Source organism: Moschus berezovskii, chromosome 9, assembly GCF_049115385.1.
Source record: "Moschus berezovskii isolate FMDL1 chromosome 9, NW_MosBer_1.0, whole genome shotgun sequence".
Lineage (NCBI taxonomy): Eukaryota > Metazoa > Chordata > Mammalia > Artiodactyla > Moschidae > Moschus > Moschus berezovskii.
This window is the reverse complement of record NC_142468.1, coordinates 59,086,938-59,108,463: the sequence shown is the minus strand read 5'-3', so window position 1 is coordinate 59,108,463 and position 21,526 is coordinate 59,086,938. Positions and strand designations below refer to the sequence as shown.

The window sequence follows — 21,526 nt, the reverse complement described above, 5'->3', positions numbered from 1 at the left end:
TAAGATATATAAACGGCCAATAAGCACATGAAAACTACTTGCCCAGTGGCTCAGTGTTAAAGAATCCACCTGCAATACAGGAGACCCAGGAGACATGAGTTCAATCCCTGGGTTGGGAAGATCCCTTGGAGAGGGCAATGGCACCCCACTCCAGTATTCTTGCCTGGAAAATCCCATGGACAGAGGAGCCTGGTGGGCTACAGTCCATGGGGTCGCAAACAGTTGGACACGACTGAGGTGACTGAGGACACATGTTCACCAGCACCTGAAAAGATGCTTGATATCATTCATAAAAGCGTCATGCCAATAAATTTGACAAGTCAGATGAAATGGACAAACTCCTTAACAAAAGATACAAAGTGTGAAAGCTTACTCAGAAAGAAAAAAATAATTTAAATAGCCCTGGATCTATTAAAGAAGTGAATTCACTGTGAAGAGGAAAATCTTTTCAACAAATGATGCTTGAACAATTGGATCCCCATTGTTGTTGGTCAGTTGCTCCGTCATGTCCCACTCTCTGTAACCCCATGGACCGGCAGCACGCCAGTCTTCCCTGTCCTTCACCACCTCCCAGAGTTTGCTCAAACTCATGTCCATTGAGTCGGTGAATGCCATCCAACCATCTCATCCTCTGCCATCCCCTTCTCCTCCTGCCTTCGATCTTTCTCAGCATCAGCATCTTTTCTAATGAATCAGCTCCTCATATCAGGTACTAGAGCTTCAGCATCAGCATCAGTCCTTCAAGTGAACATTTAGGGTTGATTTCCTTCAGGATTGACAGGTTTGATCTCCTTGCAGTCCAAGGGACTCTCAAGAGTCTTCTCTAGCACCACAGTTCAAAAGCATCAGTTCTTTAGTGCTCAGCTATGGTCCAGCTCTCACATCCGTACATGACTACTGGAAAAACCATAGCTTTGACTATACAGATCTTTGTAAACAAAGTAATGTATCTACTTTTTAATATGCTGTCTAGGTTTGTCATTGTCATGACTGCAGACACCGTCCACAGTGATTTTGGAGCCCAAGAAAGTAAAATCGGTAACTGTTTCCATTGTTTCCCCATCTGTTTGCCATGAAGTGATGGGACCAGATGCCATGATCTTCGTTTTTTTAATGCTGAGTTTTAAGCCAGCTTTTTCACTCACCTCTTTCACCTTCACTAAAAGGCTCTTTAATTCCTCTTCACTGTCTGCCATAAGGGTGGTGTCATCTGCATATCTGAGGTTACTGATACTCATACACACACGAAATGAAATTTGACTGATACTTCATGTATATACCAAAATCAACTCAAAATAGATGACAGATCTAAAGGTAAAACTTAAAATTATGGACACTGACTAGCATTTCTAAAATTATAAAGACTGAAATCAAGTGTTTGCTGAAGATGTGAAGTAACAACCTCCCATACATTACTGATGGGAATGTAAAACAGTGTAACCACTTTAGAAAACAGTTTAGCAGTTTTGCAAGAAGTTAAACATAACATAATGTCCATATGACCACATATTCTATGACCAAGCCATTCCACTCCTAGGTATTTCTGTAAAAGACATCAAAGTGCATAGTCAGAGACATATCTGAAAGTTCAAAGCAGCTTTCTAAAAAATATTTTTTATAACTCTCATTTATTTATTTATTTTTGGCTCTGCTGGGTCTTCGTTTCCACTCAGGCTTTTCTCCAGTTGTGGCGAGCAGGGGCTACTCTCTAGTTGCAGTACTCGGGCTTCTCATTGCTTTGGCTTCTCTTGTTTCGGAGCATGAGCTCTAGGGCACAAGAGCTCAGTAGTTGGGGCTCCCAGGCTCTCGAGCACAGGATCAATAGTTGTGGTACACAGGTGGCATGTGGGATCTTCCTGGATCATGGGCTGAACCCACGTCTCCTGCACTGGCAGGCAGATTCTTTACCACTGAGCCAGTAGGGAAGCCCCCATAGCAGCTTTATTTGTTAACAGCCAAAACATGCAAACAACCAAAATGTTCAGCAAGAGGTGAATGGTAAATAGATTGTTGTATAGCCATGAAATTGATTACTACTCAGCATCAAAAATGAATCTATTAAGTTATACAACAATATGGATGAATCTCCAAGTAATTATGCCAACTGAAAGAAGACAAATGTGTATACATTGTATGACTCCATTTACATAAGATTCTGAAAAATGCAAACTAATGTATAGTGACTGAAAGCAGTTCAGTGGTTCCCTAGGGTGTGGGTCTGGGAGGAGCTGAAAGGCTTAAGAAGGGGTGAGGGGAGGAAACCTCTGTGGGTGATATATGTTCATGATCTTGAATGTGATAATGGTTTCACAAATGTACACCTGTGACAAAGCTTATCAAATTGCACACTTGACAGGCATGTGCACTCAGTCCTGTCCAACTCTTTTTAACTCCAGGCTCCAACCCATGGGGCTGCAAAAAGTCCAACACAGCTGAACAACTAACACTTTCGCTTTTTCTCCCCTGCATTACAAGGCGGATTCTTAACCACTGGACCACCAGGGAAGTCCCTTATCAAGTTTTCAAGAGTTAAGTTTAACTGCCAGCTGTGTAAGGCCTGAAGGTGAAGAGCAAGGAATCTGAGGTGAGAGACACTTGGGTTCCAGCCCAGCCCTGGCTTCCTACTTTCTTGCTCCATGATCTTGGGACAGCTTCTGAACCTCTCTGAACTGTAGCTTCCCCATCTGGAAGATAGACAGTCATATCAACCTCATGAGCGAAAATGTAAAGGGAGATGGTTCTGGTAGAGATGGACAGGCTCAGGCCCAACCACATTTACTCCATCTAGCCCTGAACTGAAACTAGTTTACTTCAGAACACTGATAAACAAACAGACACATAAATACATAATTACTTAATTTTGACAGATGGTTAAATCTTTTTGATGCCTGCTTAAGTTTATGTATTTGTCTGGAATGTTCTTCCAGGAAGTCCATGTGTGAGCCTCAGTGAGCCCCCAGACCCACACACAGTGGGTGTGTGTGCTGTGCTAAGTCACTTCAGTCGTGTCTGACTCTTGGTGACCCTATGGGCTGTAGCCCACCAGCCTCCTTTGTGCATGGGATTTCCCAGGCAAGAATACTGGAGTGGGTTGCGATTTCCTTCTCCAGGTGATCTTCTCAACCCAGGGATCAAACCCCGGTCTCCTACAATGCAGGCAGATTCTTTACTGACAGGGGAAGAGGGTAGAATGGAGCTAAACCTCCTGCTTTCTGAGTCTTTCACATGCTAATGCACTTTGTGAAGCTCCTAGAGACTGTCTGGGGTGGGAGGGGAGCAATGGAGACTCCCATACTCACTTTTGAAATCACCTACCCACATCTCCCCTCTGAGAAGTTGGCCACTGCCTGCCATTCACTGTGGGCAGTCTTTTCCCTAATCTCTCCCTGCTCCAGCCTCCCATTTCCAACTGCCTGAGAGACAAATATCCTACCAAATCTGGCTTTCTTCTGTGTCCTGCCACCGGGTTCTCTGCCCAGGCCCTCTGTGTCATTGTCCCCCACCATCTCCCTCCCACAAAGCTCAGGGAGGCCCAGCACTTGGTCCTTTCTCCAGCCCTAAAGCCCTGCTGTTGTCACCTCCTGATGGCCCTTGGTCTAGCTCCACCAGGCAGGGCCTCAACCACTTGTGGACTCAATTCGCCTTTCTTTGCTCCTGAGAGGTCTTCTCTGTTCACCTGACACTCCAGGCCCTGCACATGCTGAGTTTTCCACACCCATGTCCTTCCCTCTGGGATTCCCTGTTGGCTCAGATGGTAAAGAATCTGCCAGTGAAGGCCAGTGTGACTGGAGCAAATGAAGTGGCAAAGGTGCCCAGGGCTAATCACTTAGGGCCCTGGAGACAGAGTGAAGTCATTCTGCAATGCCATAAGGTCAGCTTATGTGGTAAAGAGTGGTACAGAATCTGCCTGCAATGCAGGAGACCCAGATTCGATCCCTGGGTCAGGAAGGTCCACTGCAGAAGAAAATGGCAACCCACTTCACTATTCTTGCCTGGAGAATCCCATGGACAGAGAAGCCTAGCGCTCTGCCAGGAATGCTCACAACTACCCATCGTCAGGGTCCAGCTGCAGTGCTGGGCATCCAGGGAGTCCAGGGGCCTTCCCAGCTGACCTGGCTAAAGGCTGCAAGTGGCCTCTTGCTCCCAAAGGGGAGCAAGAGTAGTTCTTTGTACTTGAGGCTGTTTCATCACTGGTGGGGTCCAATGTACTTTTTTTTTTTTTTTGAAGTTTAGTTGATGTATAATATTACATAATTTTCAGGTGTACAACATAGTGGTTCACAACTTTCCAATATGGTCTTTGGTATGCAGTAGGTGCTCATAAATGTCTGCAGTTGGAAAGAATGAGGCTAATCCAATGTCTTTATTTTACACTGGAGGCACAGGGTTGTGCTCGGCCCACCACTGCCACCAGGAGTTGGACTTAGGGGGTCTCCTCCAAGGTCCTGCCCCAAGCTAGGCTTTTCCTGCCATTGACTTTGGGAAGGAACTCATCCAGGGACCAAGTGGGCCACATTTGGGTGGCGGGTGGTGGGGGTGGCAGGTAGACAACCATCTAGGGCTCACACTACAGATGCCGGCAGAGAGACTGTGGCCTCTCGTCAGCCAGCCCCTTGACCACTGTCCCAGACTGTGCTGTCTACCCCCAGAAGTCCCTGGTCCCTACTTACCTCTCAGAGCCCTCCCCCTGACCTTCCCCCAACTGGTCACTATCTGAGGCAGAAGAGGCCTTAGGAATTATCCATCCAGAGGCCCATAAAGGTCTCAGAGGTCCTTAATCACCCACTAACTGTGTGTACAACTCTGTGTCCGAGTCTGTGTAAATTTCTGGAGCAAACATCCAGAGATACCAGCTGAGACTTAAAGGGCATCATCCAAGATTCAGATGAGATACAGAACAATGATTTGTTGAGCCTCTCATTATAAAAGTGTTAATATACTTAAGGCTCTTAACAACTGTGTGCTCAGTTGCTCAATCATGCCCAGCTCTTTGGGACTCCATGGACTGCAGCCCACCAGGCTCCTCTGTCCGTGGGGTTCTCCAGGCAACAATAGTGAAGTGGGTTGCCATTTCCTTCTGCAGTGTATCTTCCTGACCCAGGAATCAAACCCGGGTCTCCGGCATTGCAGGCAGATTCTTTACCACTCTTTACCATATAAGCTGACCTTATGGCATTACAAAATGACTTCACCAGAGCCCTAAGTGATTAGCCCTGGGCACCTTTGCCACCTCATTTGCTCCAGTCACACTGGCCTTCTTCTTGTCTGTCAAATACACAAATCTTCTTTCTACCTTAGGACCTTTGCATGTGATGGTTTACCTGGCTCTTTCCTATCGTTCAGGTCCCAACTCAGATATCACCACCCAATCGAGACTCCTGGACCCAGGGCTTCCCTGGTGGTTCAGTGGTTAGGAGTCTGCCTTGCAATGCAGGGGACAAGGGTTCGATCCCTGGTCTAGGAAGATCCCACATGCAGAAGAACAACTAAGCCCCCCGCCCACAACTACTGAGCCCACAGGCTCCGAAGCCTGAGAACCACAACTAGAGAGTCCACGCGCTGCAACGAAGATCGTGTGTGTAGCACCAAGACCTGACGCAGCCAAGGAAATAAGTATTGAAAAAAAAGTCTTGGATCCAAGTCACTGTTTATCCTTACAGGGCTCTTTCCACCATGGGAAATACTTTTCTCAGTTGCCTCCTGTGTAAAACTACCTAAGGTAGAATGTGAGGGTTGGATGAGAAGGCCCTAACCTTTTGGTTTGAACATTCCATGATTTGAAAGCATTTGCCAGGCGCCTGCCATTGGTAGGTTTGGTGGGGAATAGGTTATATTTGGGGCTTCCCTGGTGGCTTAGTCGGTAAAGAATCTGCCTGCCATTCAGGAGACCTGCATTTGATCCCTGGGTCAGGCAGATTCCCTGGAGAAGAAAATGGCAACCCACGCTAATATTCTTGCCTGGAGAAACCCATGGACAGAGGAGCCTGGACGGCTACAGTCCACGGGGTCACAAAGAGTCAGACACAACTGAGAGGCTAACACTTTTCACTTTCACGGGTTATATTTGACTATGCGCCTCAGTCCCAGCCTAGGCTCTGGGAACTGGTGGGGAAGTCTCTACTAAGGGATGAGAGAAGGAAGAGGCGGGACAGGAGGAGGACGGGAGACCCAGGATCAGGCAAGCAGGGGTGGCTTTGAGAGCTGAACCCCAGGGCCAGGGAGGAAGTGACTGCAAAAGGGAGGCAGACAAAGAAGGAACAGCTCTACTAGAGGCATGGGTTTGGAGTTAAGGAGAGGGCTTCTTTCATTTTTTAACCAATAAGCTTCAGAGTTGTCAGAAATTTGTGTAACAAGTATGCAAGGAAAAATTAAAATGTACATAGTCTTCGACCCAGCAATTCCACTTGTAGGAATTTCTCCACAGGCATGTGTGAAATGACCCATGTACAAGGCAATTCACAGCCACCTTGTTTAAAACAGCCAAAGACTGGAAACAATCTAAATGTCCATCAGGATTTCCTTGGTGGTCCAGTGGTTAAGAATCCACCTGCCAACGCAGGAGGTACAGGTCTGATCCATGGTCGGGAAACTAAGACCCCATATGCTGTGCTGCAACTAAGCCCAGGTGCCACAACTACTGAACCTGCACTCTAGAGCCTGCAAGCCGCAACTAATGAAGCCCACGTGCCCTAGAGCCTGTGCTCTGCCATGAGAGAAGCCATCACAATGAGAAACCTGCAAATCACAAGTAGAGAGTAGCCTCCACGTGCCACAACTAGAGAAAGCCTGCATGCAGCAATGAAGACCCAGCGCAGCCGAAAATAAATTTAAAAATTAATCAGTGTCCACCAGAAGTGGACAGGTTAACTTATCAGGGTACATCTACAACATGGAACAGTACAGGGACGTTAAATACAACATAGGAAGTCTGCTAAGTGCTGACGTTGAATAATCTCCAAGATCTCTGCCAAGTGAAAGAAGCAAGGTACAGGACAATATAACAGGGAGTTACCATTTATATGAAAAACTAAACACACACATGTTTATAAACGCTCAGAGCATCTCTGGAACTTGTACTAGTTGCTAAGGGATGGGGCTGGGGTTAATGTTCAATATTCTTTTGATAAAATTGAGGTAAAATTCACATAATATGAATTATTTTAAGCATTTACAAGTATACAATTCAGTATATTCACACTGTTGTTCAGCCATCGCCTGGATCAAGTCCACAACATTTTCATCACCCCAGAAAGAAACCCCGGTACCCAGTAGCAGTCACTTTCCATCTCCCTTTCCTGGCAACCACAAGCCTGCTTTCTGTCTCCAAGGATTTGCCTATTCTGGGTATTTCATAAAGATGGAGTCAAATAATATGTGAACGTTTATATCTGGTTTTTTTCACTTCGCGTGTTTTTTGCGGTTTATCCATGTCCCTACTGTCTGTGGATTTTTATATTCCATTGTATGGATGTAGCACTTTTTCTTTATCCATTCATCTGTGGATGGACATTCAGGTTCCCATTTTTGGCTCACGCGAATAGTGCTGTTATGAGCAGTCATATATAGGTTTTTGCGTGAATTCTTGTTTTCAGCTCTTTTTGGGAACATATCCAGGTGTGGAATTGCTGAGTCATATGGTAGTTCCATGCTTAATTTTTTTTTAAACTTTACATTTTATTTATTTACTTAATTTTTATTTATTTTTGGTGGCACTGGGTCTTTGTTGCTGCACACAGGTTTTTTCCTAAACCTGTGTCCCCTGCATTGGCAAGTGGATTGTTAACCACTGGACCACCGAGGAAGTCCCATGCTTAGTTTTTTTAAGAACTGCCGATTGTTTTCATTGTTCCTTTGCACTGGAGGGAGGGATAAATTGGTCGATTGGGACTGACATACACATACTACTATATATAGTTGTTGTTTGGTCACTAAGCCATGTCCGATTCTTTTGCTACCCTGTGGACTGCCTGCCAGGCTTCTCCGTCCATGGGATTGACCAGGCAAGAACACCGGAGTGAGTTGCCATTTCCTGCTCCAGGGGATCTTCCCAACTCAGGGATCGAACTCCTGTCTCCTGCATTGCAGGCAGATTCTTTACTGCTGAGCCACAGAGGGAGCCTATATATATAGACTGCTACTGCTGCTAAGTCGCTTCAGTCATGTCCAACTCTGTGCGATCCCATAGACAGCAGCCCACCAGGGTCCCCTGTCTCTGGGATTCTCCAGGCAAGAACACTGGAGTGGGTTGCCATTTCCTTCTCCAATATATAGACTGCTGCTGCTACTGCTGCTGCTGCTAAATCGCTTCAGTCGTGTCCGACTCTGTGCGACCCCATAGACGTTAGCCCAACAGGCTCCCCCGTCCCTGGGATTTTCCAGGCAAGAACACAGGAGTGGGTTGCTAGATAACTAATAAGAACATACTGAATAGCACAGGGAATTCTATTCAATACTCTGTAATGACCTATCTGGGAATAGAATCTGAAAAAGAGTGGCTAGGGGACCTTCCTGGTGGTTCAGTGGTAAGGACTTGGTGCTTCCACTGCAAGGGGCACAGGTTTGATCCCTATTTGGGAAACTAAGATCCTGCATGCCACTCAGCATGGTCAAAAAAAGAAAAAAATAGAGTGGTATATGGTATGTATAGCTGACTCACTTTGCTGTACATCAGAAACTAACACAACACTGTAAATCAACTATACTCTAATAAAAAAGGGGTTATTTTGAGTATAAAAAATTATTTTGTACCTTGTGAATTTTAAACTAGGAACATCATATGTAAATATCATCTCTTCCCAAGAAAAAGAAAAAAAAATGAAGGTGGACATTCATGGAAAAGTAAAAAAGTATACAATAAATGTAAGGGCTTATGGTTTTAGATAAGAATTTAGCAAATATCCATCTAGATAACTCCTGGAAGAACACTGCATTTTGGACTTGGCCCTCAATTCAGGTTCCTTTGATCCACTCTAGTTCTAGGAGTTGAATATAGGGAGTCCTGGGTTCAAACCCCAGTCATGTCAGTTACAGCGGTATATCACTGAACAGGTGAGTTAACCTCTCTGCATCTCAAAGGTAAAATAAAGAAAAGTCGTCTCCTCAGCCAGCTATGAGAGGTGAATGAACTCAGGAGTGTATTATGCTCAGCCCTGTGCCTGGCACATGGTTGGCAGCCTAGGTTGGCGGCTTTATACTAGTAGGGTGTGTTCTCTGCAGTCTTTTTCACATAAATTTCTCTGGATCCCCACATGCTCAAGGTACTCCTGGAGGTCTGGACTTGCTGAGGAGAGTCTTTGTCCCATAATATTTCACCACTCCTAATGCCACACAGTAAAGAAAAGGGGCCAGCCAGGGTGTGAGGGTACAGGAACCAGAGTCAGATGCTGGGAGATGGGCCTGCTGTCTGTAAGGACAGGGCAGGGAGCATGGTTTGCTCTATGGAGCTTTGGAGCCCAGGACCAAATGCTAGGAGGAGCTGGGTGGAGACACAGGGGGACTGATTTGGGTTTAAATGGAGGAACAACTTAAACTTTATTTTTTTTTTGGTCATACCATGTGGCATGTGGGATCTTAGTTCCCTCACCAGGGATGGGATCAAACCTGACCCCTTGAACTGGTAGCAATGAGTCCTAACCACTGGACCACCAGGGAATTCCAACAACTTAAACTTTATATATGGCTGTGCTGGGTCTTTGTTGCTCCTCGGGCTTTATCTCTAGTTGCGGCAAACAGGGGCTACATTCCAGTTGTGGGGCTCGGGCTGCTCATTGCAGTGGCTTCTCTTGTTGCGGAGCACAGGGGGCTTCAGTAGTTGCAGCATGTGGGATCTTCCCAGACCAGGGATCGAACCTCTGTCTCCTGCACTGGCAGGCTGATTCTTCACCACTGAGCCACCAGAGAAGCCTCCAGCAATTTAAACGTTTAACTGACAGGGCATATGCCAAGCACTGTGTTAAGCACTGTTGTGTGATTCCATACAAGGTATCCCCATTTCACAGATGAGAAAATTGAAGCTCAGAGTCCTTAGTCATTTTACCCAAATTTACAAAAACAAGGTGAAGCAAGTTTAAATCCAAGCCTGTCTCAGCCTAGAATATAGAAACTTAGCCTCTGTGCTAAGAGGTCATTGGCCAAGTATTGAACAAATGTTAATTATCACTAATCATTATCTGATACAAATACAGCTACAAGTAGAGCTGGAGTTGCAGCAGTGGAATGAGCAGCTGGGGGTAGGGGTGGAGTTGCCTTTCCCCAAATTCAGACAGAGGCTGGATTAGCTTCTGTGTCTGATGCAGGGAGTTGGATTCTGGTACTGGGGTTCTAGCTGTTGGGTACAAGGAAATTCCCAAGGTATGCCTCCAGAGATGTGGATGTAGTTGTTTTCAGATGGGCCCTAGGAATCAGTCTTTTTCAAAAGGTGATTCTGGTCTGCAGCCAAGTGTGAGGTCCACTGGCTTGGATTGACCTCTAGGGCCCCTTCTAACACCGAGTCTGTGATCTACGTGCCCTAATGCCCACCTCAGAAGAAGCACTCTTGTGGGTTAGGCCTTGCCCTCACCCCAAGCTGCCTCCTTAAACCCCTAAGGCCTTAAACAGAGTGACTGCCCCTGCACCCTGACTTCTTTAGAGCAATAAGCTTTTTGGAAGGCAAAGGAGACTGCCAAGATGGAGACCACAGGAGCATGGCTGCCACCTTCAGTGGTGAGGGTACAACCAGTCCACCTTCTCTCGTTGTCCTGCTCTACCTCACTCCATACAGAGCCCTGATAACCAAAACATTGCCATTTGCCCCACTGGACCCTGGTTAAGTGCAACCATTCCTACTTTCAGCCCCTGGGTCTTTCTTGGAAACTCTGCCCAGTGGGGCCAGCTTACCAGGCATGCCTGGCAATTGTGCAGTCTCTCTGGTCTGAGGGGCCGTCTCCTATCCCAGGCTCTGGGAGGCCAACAATTCAGGCAGGGAAACAGACCAGAGAGCCATTCTCGATGACCTTTGGCTCCCTGGGAAGGACTCAAAACCAGTAAAAGTTTAGCAAGTGCCATTTAATCGTTGCCAGAACTTAAAATTCATTAAAAAAAAAAACCAAACCAAAAAACACATAGACTTTCTGGGGAGTAAAAGATCATTTGAGGACTTGAGTCAAAAAGATCTTTGATTAGTTTTTATTTTTTCTTAGAAAATTTCCAAGCCACCAGTTTGTAAAATTCAATAAAACGTGTGAAATGAACTCAGGACTTTGTCTGTGACCTCAAGTGAGTTGATTTCAGCTGCTGAACTTCAATTTCCCCATCTGCAAAGGCCACTGGTCCAGTGGTGGGGTAGGAAGTGGCAGTGGGGCAGGTGTTTTGAATGCTGAGGGGGAAGTATAAGTTGGGAGCCCCCAGAGTCTAGGCCAGAAACCTCTGGCCTGCCAGACACCCTTTTTTGGGTTTCTGATCATTGGTTTTAAATCTTCTGCTTCTGTTTCAGGTTCCTGGTATCCCATTCTTTCTCCCACATTGGGAGAGAGGAAATGTAGTCATTGACATGTGAGTATAAAAATACGTCTCTCAGAGCTCTTCCCATGGAAACCCAAGCCTTTCATTCATTCAATATTATTTATTGAACTTGAGCCAGGCACAGAGGATTCAAAGATGCAAAAGGACACCATCTCTGGCCAGAGGGTCTTCCCCTAATTTTCAGCCATGTGGAGACAGAAGAAATAATATCTTTGGGGAAGGGGCATTGACGGGGAGACACTGCCTTTTGGGAAGATTGAAGTGAAGTTCATGGTTCTATTCCTTTGCTGATTTTACAATCAACCCTTCTGTGGCCCTAGATCTTCTTTTTAAAAATATTTATGTATTTATATTTATTTGGCTGTGCCAGGTCTTATTTGTGGCATACAGGATCTTTAGTTGTGGCATGCAAATTCTTGGTTGCCACATATGGGATCTAGTTCCATAAGCAGGCATTGAACCCAGGCCCCCTGCTTTGGGAGCACGGAGTCTTAGCCACTGGACCACCAGGGAAGTCACTGCCCTAGAGCTTTGAGGGCATCTAAGAATTCTGAGAGCCAGGATCTCAGTAAATACTTAAGAAAACCTGAGTAACTTATAAGAACCTAAAGGACATCTCTAGTTTTATGAAAAAACAAACCCTGAGAGAGATTAAACTACCTGTCTGCGGTCACACAGGTTGCCACAGTCATTTGGACTCAAAACCAGATTTGAGTCTGGCACAGCTGTTTTGGAAATACTGTTTGCTTTGGATTTAAACCTGGGAATTTGGTAACTATGTGGCTTGGAGTAAGGAGGGCAAGAGGAGAGGAGACAGCTCAGGAACTTTGGGCTAAAATGACCCAGTCTCTCATCTTGACCTGTTACCACTCTGACCTTGACCTTCGAACTAGAAGTAGGGCCACAGGCAATAATCACAATCACCATGAGCTTACCATGAACTCTTATATAGCACATCTCTGGAGTTATGCACTAGCATCCCCATTTTAGAGATGAACTGATAAGCTCACAACGGAGGAGGCAATGGCACTCCACTCCAGTGTTCTTGCCTGGAAAATCCCATGAACGGAGGAGCCTGGTGGGCTGCAGTCCATGGGGTCGCTGAGGATCGGACACGACTGAGTGACTTCACTTTCACTTTTCCCTTTCATGCATTGGAGAAGGAAATAGCAACCCACTCCAGTGTTCTTGCCTGGAGAATCCCAGGGACGGGGGAGCCTGGTGGGCTGCCGTCTATGTGGTCGCACAGAGTCGGACACGACTGAAGTGACTTAGCAGCAGCAGCAGATAAGCTCACAACAGGGCTATTTCATGCTTTCCCCACCATCCATGCCGTCCACCAGTAGCTAGGCAAGTTCCCCTAGTTCTCCTGAGCTTGTTTTCTAACTTATTACCAGGCTAGCAAGAATTATTCAGGAGAAGGCATTTACCTGCTTGGGGCAGGAAGGAATAGGTACTTTATAAATGCCAGCAGCCTGCCCCCCTTCCCTTCTTGAAACCTCTTGTGCAGCTTAACTCTCACGTGCCAAGAAAATACACCTCAGATATACACCAGCCTTTGGGCCTCAATGTCACTGTCTCTACCTGCCTTTTTGTTGCTCAGACTTTCTTGACAGTGGGGGAACTGGGGTTAGAAAGTGGACCTGCCCTGAGGTAGTCAGGCACACCCTTAGGATGCTGGGTCCCAGGGCAGCATTTCTTAGGAGTGAAACCATTTGACTCTTTTCCTTACCCTAAGAACAAAACATCAAAGGATAATGTATGTATAGGAAATCAAAGAGAAAGGACCACAGGCACCAGATAACCCAGAAGCCCCAGGAATGGCTCACTGAACACCTGCAAATGCCCACCCCACCAAGGTCTTTACTGGAGGCTAGGGGGCTGCAGAGATAGAGGGTTAAGGCTGTATTCACCAGCAGGTGTGTGGACACAGTTCAGAGTCCTATTTTCCCATCTGGTAGGTGAACTGCAAGACAAGGCATTCCCCGGCTCAAGAGAACATAGAGAAGGTACTCTGAGAGCATTCTAGAAGGGGATTAGGTGTCTGGGAAGGAGGTAGTTCCAGGCAAAGGGAACAGAAATGTGAGAAGCTCAGAGGTGACATGGAGCCTGGCACAGGGGGTGGTGGGAAGAACCTATAGAGACAGCTAGAGGTTGGGTTACTAGGTTACAGTCAGGGGAGACAGATGAAAGTTTCTACCTGTCAAGCGATCTGCCATTTCTACACCCTGAACTCTCCTCTCTCCAGCCCTACTTGTATCAACCCCAGGTCAGCATGGATGGGTAGTCCTGCTGTCCTGGGTGGGACCTTTGCATTTATATGATATCCAGTTCCCTTTGGGGTCAGATATTCTCCCATTCCTGGGGTGGTGAAAAGTAGAGAGAGGGAAATTCCTTGGCAGTTCAGTGGTTAGGACTCTGCACTTTCACTGCTAAGGGTGTGGGTTCCATCCCTGGTTGAGGAACTAAGATTCCACAAGCAGCTGTGGTGCAGCGTGTCAGTGGGGTGGGGGCTGGGGGGGCAGCGCGGTGGGAGGGGTGGGGAGGACAGGGAGGAATAAGACAATGGATGCCTTCAAACTGCTTAGGGCTGGTCACATATAGGAAGCTTTCTGAGGCATTAAGCATCCTTATGTAAGATGTTTCTTATGAAGGCAAAAAATAAAAAAAAATGCAAATGCCTAACAACAAGAGATAAGTTGAATTACAGCACATCTGATGGGGGTTAAGCAATCATTAAAATTTATGACTCAAGAACTTAAAAAGAAATGTTCATGATAGATTTAAGAAAAAAAGGAGTATTTAAATTGTTCGGCAATTTTGTTTTTTAAAATATGCACAGACAAAAAGACTAGGAGGAAATATTAATAATCTTGCTCTCTACCCGGTAGATTATTCTCTAAACTATTTTATAATCTTCCAGCTATTCAACAATAAGCATGGGTTGCTATATCATCAGAATAGCAATAAATATCAGCTTCATGTTAGGAAAAATACGGTGATGGGGGTCAACTGTGGATCCTGCATTATTTGTCATCTCTTTGGATTTCAGCTTCCTTGTCTACAAAAGGTAGACCTGAAGGACAAGTTGAGAAATCTTTCCTCTTTGAAAAATTCAAACTAACTTCTAGAGGATGCCAGAATTTTGAAAATGGGCCAGCCTCCCTGTCTTGGAACAAGGAGGGCTGACCCCGCATTTTAAGGGGATTGACATGGAGGGAGGGCTGGGAGGAGACAGTAAAAGAGGAAGAACATTGCTGGGCCAAAGTGGGAGAGATACCTTACTGGGAAGATCTACACTAGGGAAAGGAGCAGAGGCTGGGGAAAAGGGCCAAACTGGAGACAGGCCCATGAAGGATGGTCAGAATATCTGGGGGTTCACGGGTTGGTTCTGTCTGGAGGTGCCAGAGGCTGGATGTACCTAGAAAACTCTGGGTAAAGTGAAGCTCCACCACTCTTGGCAATGCCCGATTCCTATAGGAAGCAGTTTCCCTCATGCCTATGTGCTAAGACCTTTGGTTGTGTCCAACTCTTTGCAACCCCATGGGCTGTAGCCAGCCAGACTCCTCTGCCCATGAAAATTTCCAGGCAAGAATACTGGAGTGGGTTGTCATTTTCTCCTCCAGGGGATCTTTCCAACCCAGGGATCGAAGAAAGTCTGCATTGGCGGGTAGATTCTTTGCCACTAGCGTCACCTGGGAAGCCCCAGTTTCCCTCATACTAGGACCTGAACAATGTGTTGGCAGTGGAGGTGGTGGGAAACCAGGGTGGGTACTCCTGGCCTTGCCACAGCAGGCAGTGGTTCCTCAACAATTATCTACTAAATGAACGTCATTGGAAAAGATATTGTTTATCTATAGACCTCAATTTATAGTACTCATCTGTGAAATGGCAGGTTAGGAAAGATTATAATTTGTTGGGGAGGTTAAACACAGCATACTTCCATACTCCATCCTCTCACAGGATACTGCCGGCTCTATTTAGAAGTAGGCACACTGAGGCTCTGAAGGGCTGAGTCACTTGTCCCAGGTCTGGGATCCTAATTGGTTCATTACTGCAAAAGTAGTTTTTCCCACTCCACCGACGCGGTGTGTCGCTTCCAGCCTTAAAATACAGGTGCCACTACAAGGTTTGCCAGGGAAAGTCTGAACAGGCACCAAGCGCAAGGTGACAGATCACTCCCGGAGACGCCTGATTCTGGGCGGGGTCCCGCAGGACTTCCCTCCTCTCCAGGCAGAGCCTTTTGCAGTCTCGACCGAGCCTCTGGCCGGGATGCCCCGGAGGTCGAGGTGGGGGCGGGGGCGCTGGGAGGAGCCGAGCCGCTCCGAGGGGCTCCAGGCTGCTGCGCTTCAAGGGCGACCCGACGTGGGCTCGGGTTTTCACACGGTGGCCTCAGGGGCCGGCCGCGGTCGGCGCAGGTTTCCAAAAGTTTGAAGGAAAACCCAACCGGGGGCCGCGCCCTTGAGACCCGCGGAGCGGGGTCACCGCAGCCGTGCCCAAGCCTCAGGCTCTGAAGAGGAAAAGGGAGAAAAGATGTGTGTGTTGGGTGGTATTTAAACAAAGGGAGGCGAGGACCCTAAAGCTGGGGGTGGGGCGCATGAATGAAACCTTCTCGGTCCTTCGAGGTACCGACACCCCGCCGCCTCCAGCGGCTAATAACCGTTTGGATCCCCGAGACTCGTCTCCCAGCCCAGAGTCCTAGTCTGTGACTGCCGGCGGGAGGCGAGTTTGCGGTCTAAGTCCCACCCTCTGGGCTGGAAGCCTGAGGCCAGAGAGGGGAAGTGATTTCCTCAAGGTCACGCAGCAGACTGCGCCTAGCCGGGGCCGAAGCCCAGGTATCTGCCCCGCCTTGGCCGCGAGCCGCAGAACCTGGCCCTCCAGAAGTCCGACGCTGGGAGGGAGGGAGGAGGGCGGACGGGGGCTGGGTGGATGGATGGGGGGCTGCGGGGAGGCGAAAGCGCGCCGGACTCCCCTAACCCCAGGTCAGAGTTCAAAGCGGAGACTCCTTCCTGAAGCGGACTACCCTGGAGTCCCGCCTCGGGCGCCCCCTCGCGTGGGGCCGCCGGGGAGAAGATGACGAGGGGACGAGGGAGCGCGGGGCGCTGGGCACCCAGTCCCCCCTCCGGCGGGCTCGGGCGGCGCGGTGCGCGCGGTCCCTTTAAGAAAGTTCGCTGGATGAGTTCATCCAAGTTTAAAAACTCGTGGTGGAGACGGGAAAGGGGAAAGGGAGAGGGAGAGAAAGGACGCGGGAGAAAGGGGAAAACCCCGCCGGAGACTGGCGCGCCGCAGCCCCGGCCGGGGCGAGCCCGCAGCGCGCGGCGGGGATTGGCTGCGCGTTCCCTCGGAGACCGCGGCGAGGGCGGGGGAGGGGGCTGGCCGCGCCCCAGCTGAGGCCGGTTCCGGCCCCCGGCCCCCGCCCCCCGCCCCGCCGCCGCCGCCGCGGGCGCACTCGCCGGTCGCACTGAAAAGGCGGAGGCGGCGGCCGCTCCGGCTCCGCTCCGGCTCTCGGTGCCTCCCCACGCCGCACCCCCTCCCCGCTTCCCGCACCCGCCAAACTTGATGTGACCCCCGCCCCGGCCCGCCGCGGCGGCTTCCCCTCTCACCGCCACCCCGCCCCGCACCCCCGGAGCGCACGGCTCACCGCGCCCCTCCCCACCTCCTCGCCGGGGCCGGGCGCCGCGCGAGCCCTCGGCGCTCCCTTCCCCTCGCCACCCCCGCCCCACCCCACCCCCCGCACCATGAGCAACCTGAAGCCGGACGGCGAGCACAGCACCGGCGCGGGCAGCGGCACCGGCGCGGGCACGGGCTCCGGCGGCACGCTGGAGGAGGAGGTGGGTCTGCGCCCCCGGGGCCGGGCCGGTGAAGTGCGCGCGGACGGGGGCGGGGGACGGGGCGCGCGCGGCCCCCCGCGCGGTCTGGCAGGGGCTCCCGGCGCCTTCCCGCCGCTGCCCTTCGGCCGGGGAGGAGCAGCCCGTGTCCGGCGGGCGGGGGCGTGCGGCCTGGACTACCCCGCCGGGCGGGCATTGTCTCCCCGCCCTCCCGGGCTAGGGGCGGTAGCGCGCCGGCCGCCGTCCGTGCGGCCCGCGGTGGGCGAGCTGCGCCGCGTCCGCCCCGCGCCCGCTGCCCGCGCCGCCCGCGTTCTCCGCACTCCGCCCGGCTCGCTGTCCTCTTCCGAGGCGCTCCTCCCGCATGGCCGGGACTCTTGCCTCGGCTGAGAGAAACTGAGCGGGATTAGCACGGCGGGCGGGCGGCACCCTCACTCCCTTGCACTTTCCACCCTGACCCCCCTCGTGACCTTGGAGGCCTGGGCCGGCTGCGCGGCACCTTGGTTCACTGGAGTTGTACTCATGGCGGGATAGACGGGCTTTCTTCAAGGCACCAGAGCCTGGGCTTTGGCAAAGATGTCAACTGACTGATTTGAGAAGGAGATACCTAAGGACTCTCAAGTCCCCGGTTCTCCTCTGTCGGATTTTGCCCTGGCAGGCAAGCCAGGACCCCAAAGCTGGCCCCGGTGGGATTCTACAAGGAATGTTCACCGGCCATGTGCTAGGAGGAGAGTGTCTGAAGGCTTCGTGGAATCACCAGCAGCTGGGTGGTTAATTGGATGTGGCAAAACCCGGGAGGGTGTGTGTATACAGAGTGGAGCGATGGGTGTGTAGATATAGCCTTAAGGCTATCATTGAATGGAGACCCGAAGCTTGGCCGGCGGAGACAAAATTGGTGTGGAAAGGAGGCAGGCTTCGCTGCTCTTTCTCTCTCTGGAGGGGCCTCTGCTGTGTCACTCTAGGGCCAGGAGACCCTTCCTGCCATGTCCGGCATGCTCTTGCCCAGGAAACCAAGGGCCGGTTATCCATCCTGAGCTCCCTTCCCTTTGGTCTGGGGGAGAAACCACAGAGCCCCTGCTGGGGGTTGGCGATGCTGCCTGCCTCCCATCCAGTGCTGCTGGCCTCCGTGCTACAGGTTTGGTGCAGAATGGCGGCACTGGCTGTGCTGGGCTGGGCTCCTCACTGTGGGAGGGGTGGAGGGAGGGTCACAGGGCTAGCTCCCACTCTTAGCAATTCAGAGGTCTGGTGCCAGGCCCAGTCCACCAATGGCATGATGTCTTGAGAATCTGGGTCTAGACCCCGCTTTCTGTGGGGAAGGAAAGATGGACTACACAACTCCTCACTACACCAGAGAGTCTGACATCTGTCCACGAGTGTGGTGTGGGCTGGGGTTCTTTTGACTCTTGAAGGCCTTGTCTGTCTTGGACTTTGATGCTGACAGGCTCTTGGCTTTGAGGATCCCATCCTGACCTTACCTGGTTGTTCAGAGTCTTCCCCGAGAGTTGGGGGAGGGTGACAGGGTTGCTGTGTGTGTGTGTGTGTGTGGTCTCTACTGAAATTGTCCATTTCCTGTGAAGCTGGACATGGATCCAGAACCACTTCTGCTGGAGGGTTGACTTCAGCTAGGATTTTACCCTGCCTGAGACTCTCAGACCCACCCCTTTGAAGTGAGAAGGGTGAACCATGTGGCCAGTCTAAAATCTTGGAGAAATCATTTGAGGTACTGTCACTTTTTTCTAAGTAGCTTTTCTGAGGGAGAGGGCAGAACCGTCAAGAAGTGGAATTTCTCTCCTTGTGGGCAGAGGTGGGCTACAGCCCTGTAGTGCTTCAGGGAGTCAGTGTAGTTGGTGCTGGGGAGGGTGGGGAGCATGGGCTCTTGTTACTACAGAGGTCTAAAACCAAGGGCCGCAGTGGTCTCTTGGAGCCCCACATCTGTTCTGCTCACGTAAGCACGAGAGTCGGCCCCTTTTCTCTGGCCAAAAACTGTTCATCCAGGGTTCCATCTTAGATCAGTGGTTTGAGCAGGAACTGGACATATTCTTTTCAGCTTAGATGCCCACAGGTAGGCAGTTCTGCAACCCCCAAGAGCCACCATCGGAGAAATCCACCTTAGCAGAGGTGGTTCCTCTCATGGCTGACCTAGGCTGGCTCTTCCCAGTTGGCTATTGAATATTAGCTAAAGCAAACTAGGAAAGCAAAGAAGATGTGGCCGAGCGGGTGGTGGTTAGACCTGGAGGAATAGTAGAGGCATTCCAAGAAGAGGGAATAGTGCATATAAAAATAGGGGTGGACTGTGGAACCACATGACTTGTTTGGGTGACTACAGGGAATTTGTTATATTGAAGTGATGCTGGGGGCCACATTATGAACAGCCTGAGATCATGCAGGCCTGGGAGGAAATTGGCGTTTTTCTGTCACTTGGGAAGGAGATGGGTTCGAAAATCAAGTGTCCTTTTCAGTCTAGAGGCTATACTCTTCCCCCCGGGTGTGTCTTAACTGGTGCCCGAGCTCCAGGAGGTGAGGATGTAACATCGCACAAGAACCCAGCTCAGGTTGGGCTTGCCTCTGATGCTGCCCAGACCCAGACCCAAGCGTTGTCTTGGCTTAGTGATTCTTGAGGGATGGCTGGATAGTTACAGTGTTTCTGGGGAAAGATATATTTGGTTTGAAAGTATATTCTATTTGAAAATGGAGACTTCACTTTCATAATACAGGGTAGTATTAAGTTACAGTAATTACTCATTGAGGGCGCTCTATGAGGAGCGGGGTATTTGGAATCTTAGGGTAGGGGTGAGGTTCAAGTTTCTAAAAGTTAAAGTTTTAAGCCAGCTTAACGGTAAGTTATAGAAAGGCAGGGTTAATGGTGGCTAAGGGGGTTACAGCTTGACCTAAGGGTCTTGGCCCCTCTGTGTTCTCCATCCCCATTTTTGTCCTTTGCATCCACTAGAGTTGGGTCAAAATTGCTTCCTGCAGGTCTGGTACCCCAGGGTCCATCGTGTGTCCTCTAGGGGTCTCTGAAGAACCAGCTTGGTCGCTAGCCTCTGGCAGGATGGGTCAAGGTTAGTTCTCAAATGAGCGAAGGAATTTTAGGGTCCAGTGTGTGATTTGGGCACTGCCCCCTTTTCTCTGCCATCAAAAATATTTGCCAGGATCTGGGACATCTTGGTGCTCTGTCTGAAGACTTTCTAGGGGATAAGGGGATTGAAGCATCTATGCTTCTGGGCTTTTACCTGGAAACAGGACCCAAGCAGGTCAATCCAGACAGGTTCTGGTAGATCAGACTCCCCTCTGCCCTGGGGATTGCTGGGATGTGTCTCCTCTGTTCAGATAACCTAATGGAGAGACTGAACTATTTGCAGTACTGTGAACCCATATCTAGTCTTTATAACAGGTGTTGTTTTGAGCATTTGACCATTTTAACTCATTTCACTCTCATAACAGCACTGTGACGTACTTATTTTATTACCATGTTATAAATGAGGAAGCTGAGACACAGGTTAAATAGCTTTTGTGTAGCTCGTAAATAGTTAAGTTGGGGTTTGAACCCAGAGTTTGCTGTTAACACACTCTGCTGGCTCTTCTGTTTTATGTTGGGGGTTTGGATGAGGCTTGAGGGTGGAGAGGGGAGAGGATCTGCATCTCTGGCTCTTTAGGGCTGAGCTTTAGGTGATGACAGGGTCCCAAATAGAAGCCCAGGGCTGGCTCCAGACTAGTTCTCTTTGAGTTGGTCGCATCCTGAGACTGGGTGGTGGGAGCTGTCAGCCCCTGCGGGAGGAGCAGTTTATCACAGATGATGTTTAGAATTGTTATTGTGTGGTGATAAAAACCAGATCAGGTGAATTCTCTACAGACAGTACATCCCCCTTGTAGCCTGTGCTGGGGCTGACTGCCTTCACCTCCCAACCCCTTGATTCCCTGTTGCTTTGGACATCTTAAAAAAAAAAAAAAGAAGGTACTTCAAGTAACTCTAAAGTGACTGCCTTTCATTTGGGAGGCCTTTCTCTTTTGGGTCTCCTTATCTCCTCTTTCCCCGTAAGTGGCTAGCCTGACTGGTTCACCCCAGTAAGAACTAGCTTCTGAGTATCATTCGATGTTTGGACATTCTGATGTCTCATCTCCACTTCTGGGGTGGAGCAGGGCAGAGGCGGCTGGCCAGTACTGTAACTGGAGACAAGATACGAACCGTGGGATGTTTTGTTCTG

General features: G+C 49.6%; 1 protein-coding gene across 2 annotated transcripts in view; it reads left to right on the top strand.

Moving 5' to 3' along the window:
• Nucleotides 1-16,748: 16,748 nt before the first annotated feature.
• The window catches only part of RBPMS2 (RNA binding protein, mRNA processing factor 2), a 37,342-nt gene continuing 32,564 nt past the window's right edge, over nucleotides 16,749-21,526 (top strand). Inside the window, exon 1 of one of the 2 annotated variants that reach the window (XM_055436856.2) lies at nucleotides 16,749-17,330. In XM_055436856.2, the coding sequence (XP_055292831.1) occupies nucleotides 17,238-17,330 (93 nt within the window). In that variant the 5' untranslated portion in view covers nucleotides 16,749-17,237. The remainder of the gene's footprint in view (nucleotides 17,331-21,526) is intronic. The other variant, XM_055436857.2, reaches the window with a different exon arrangement.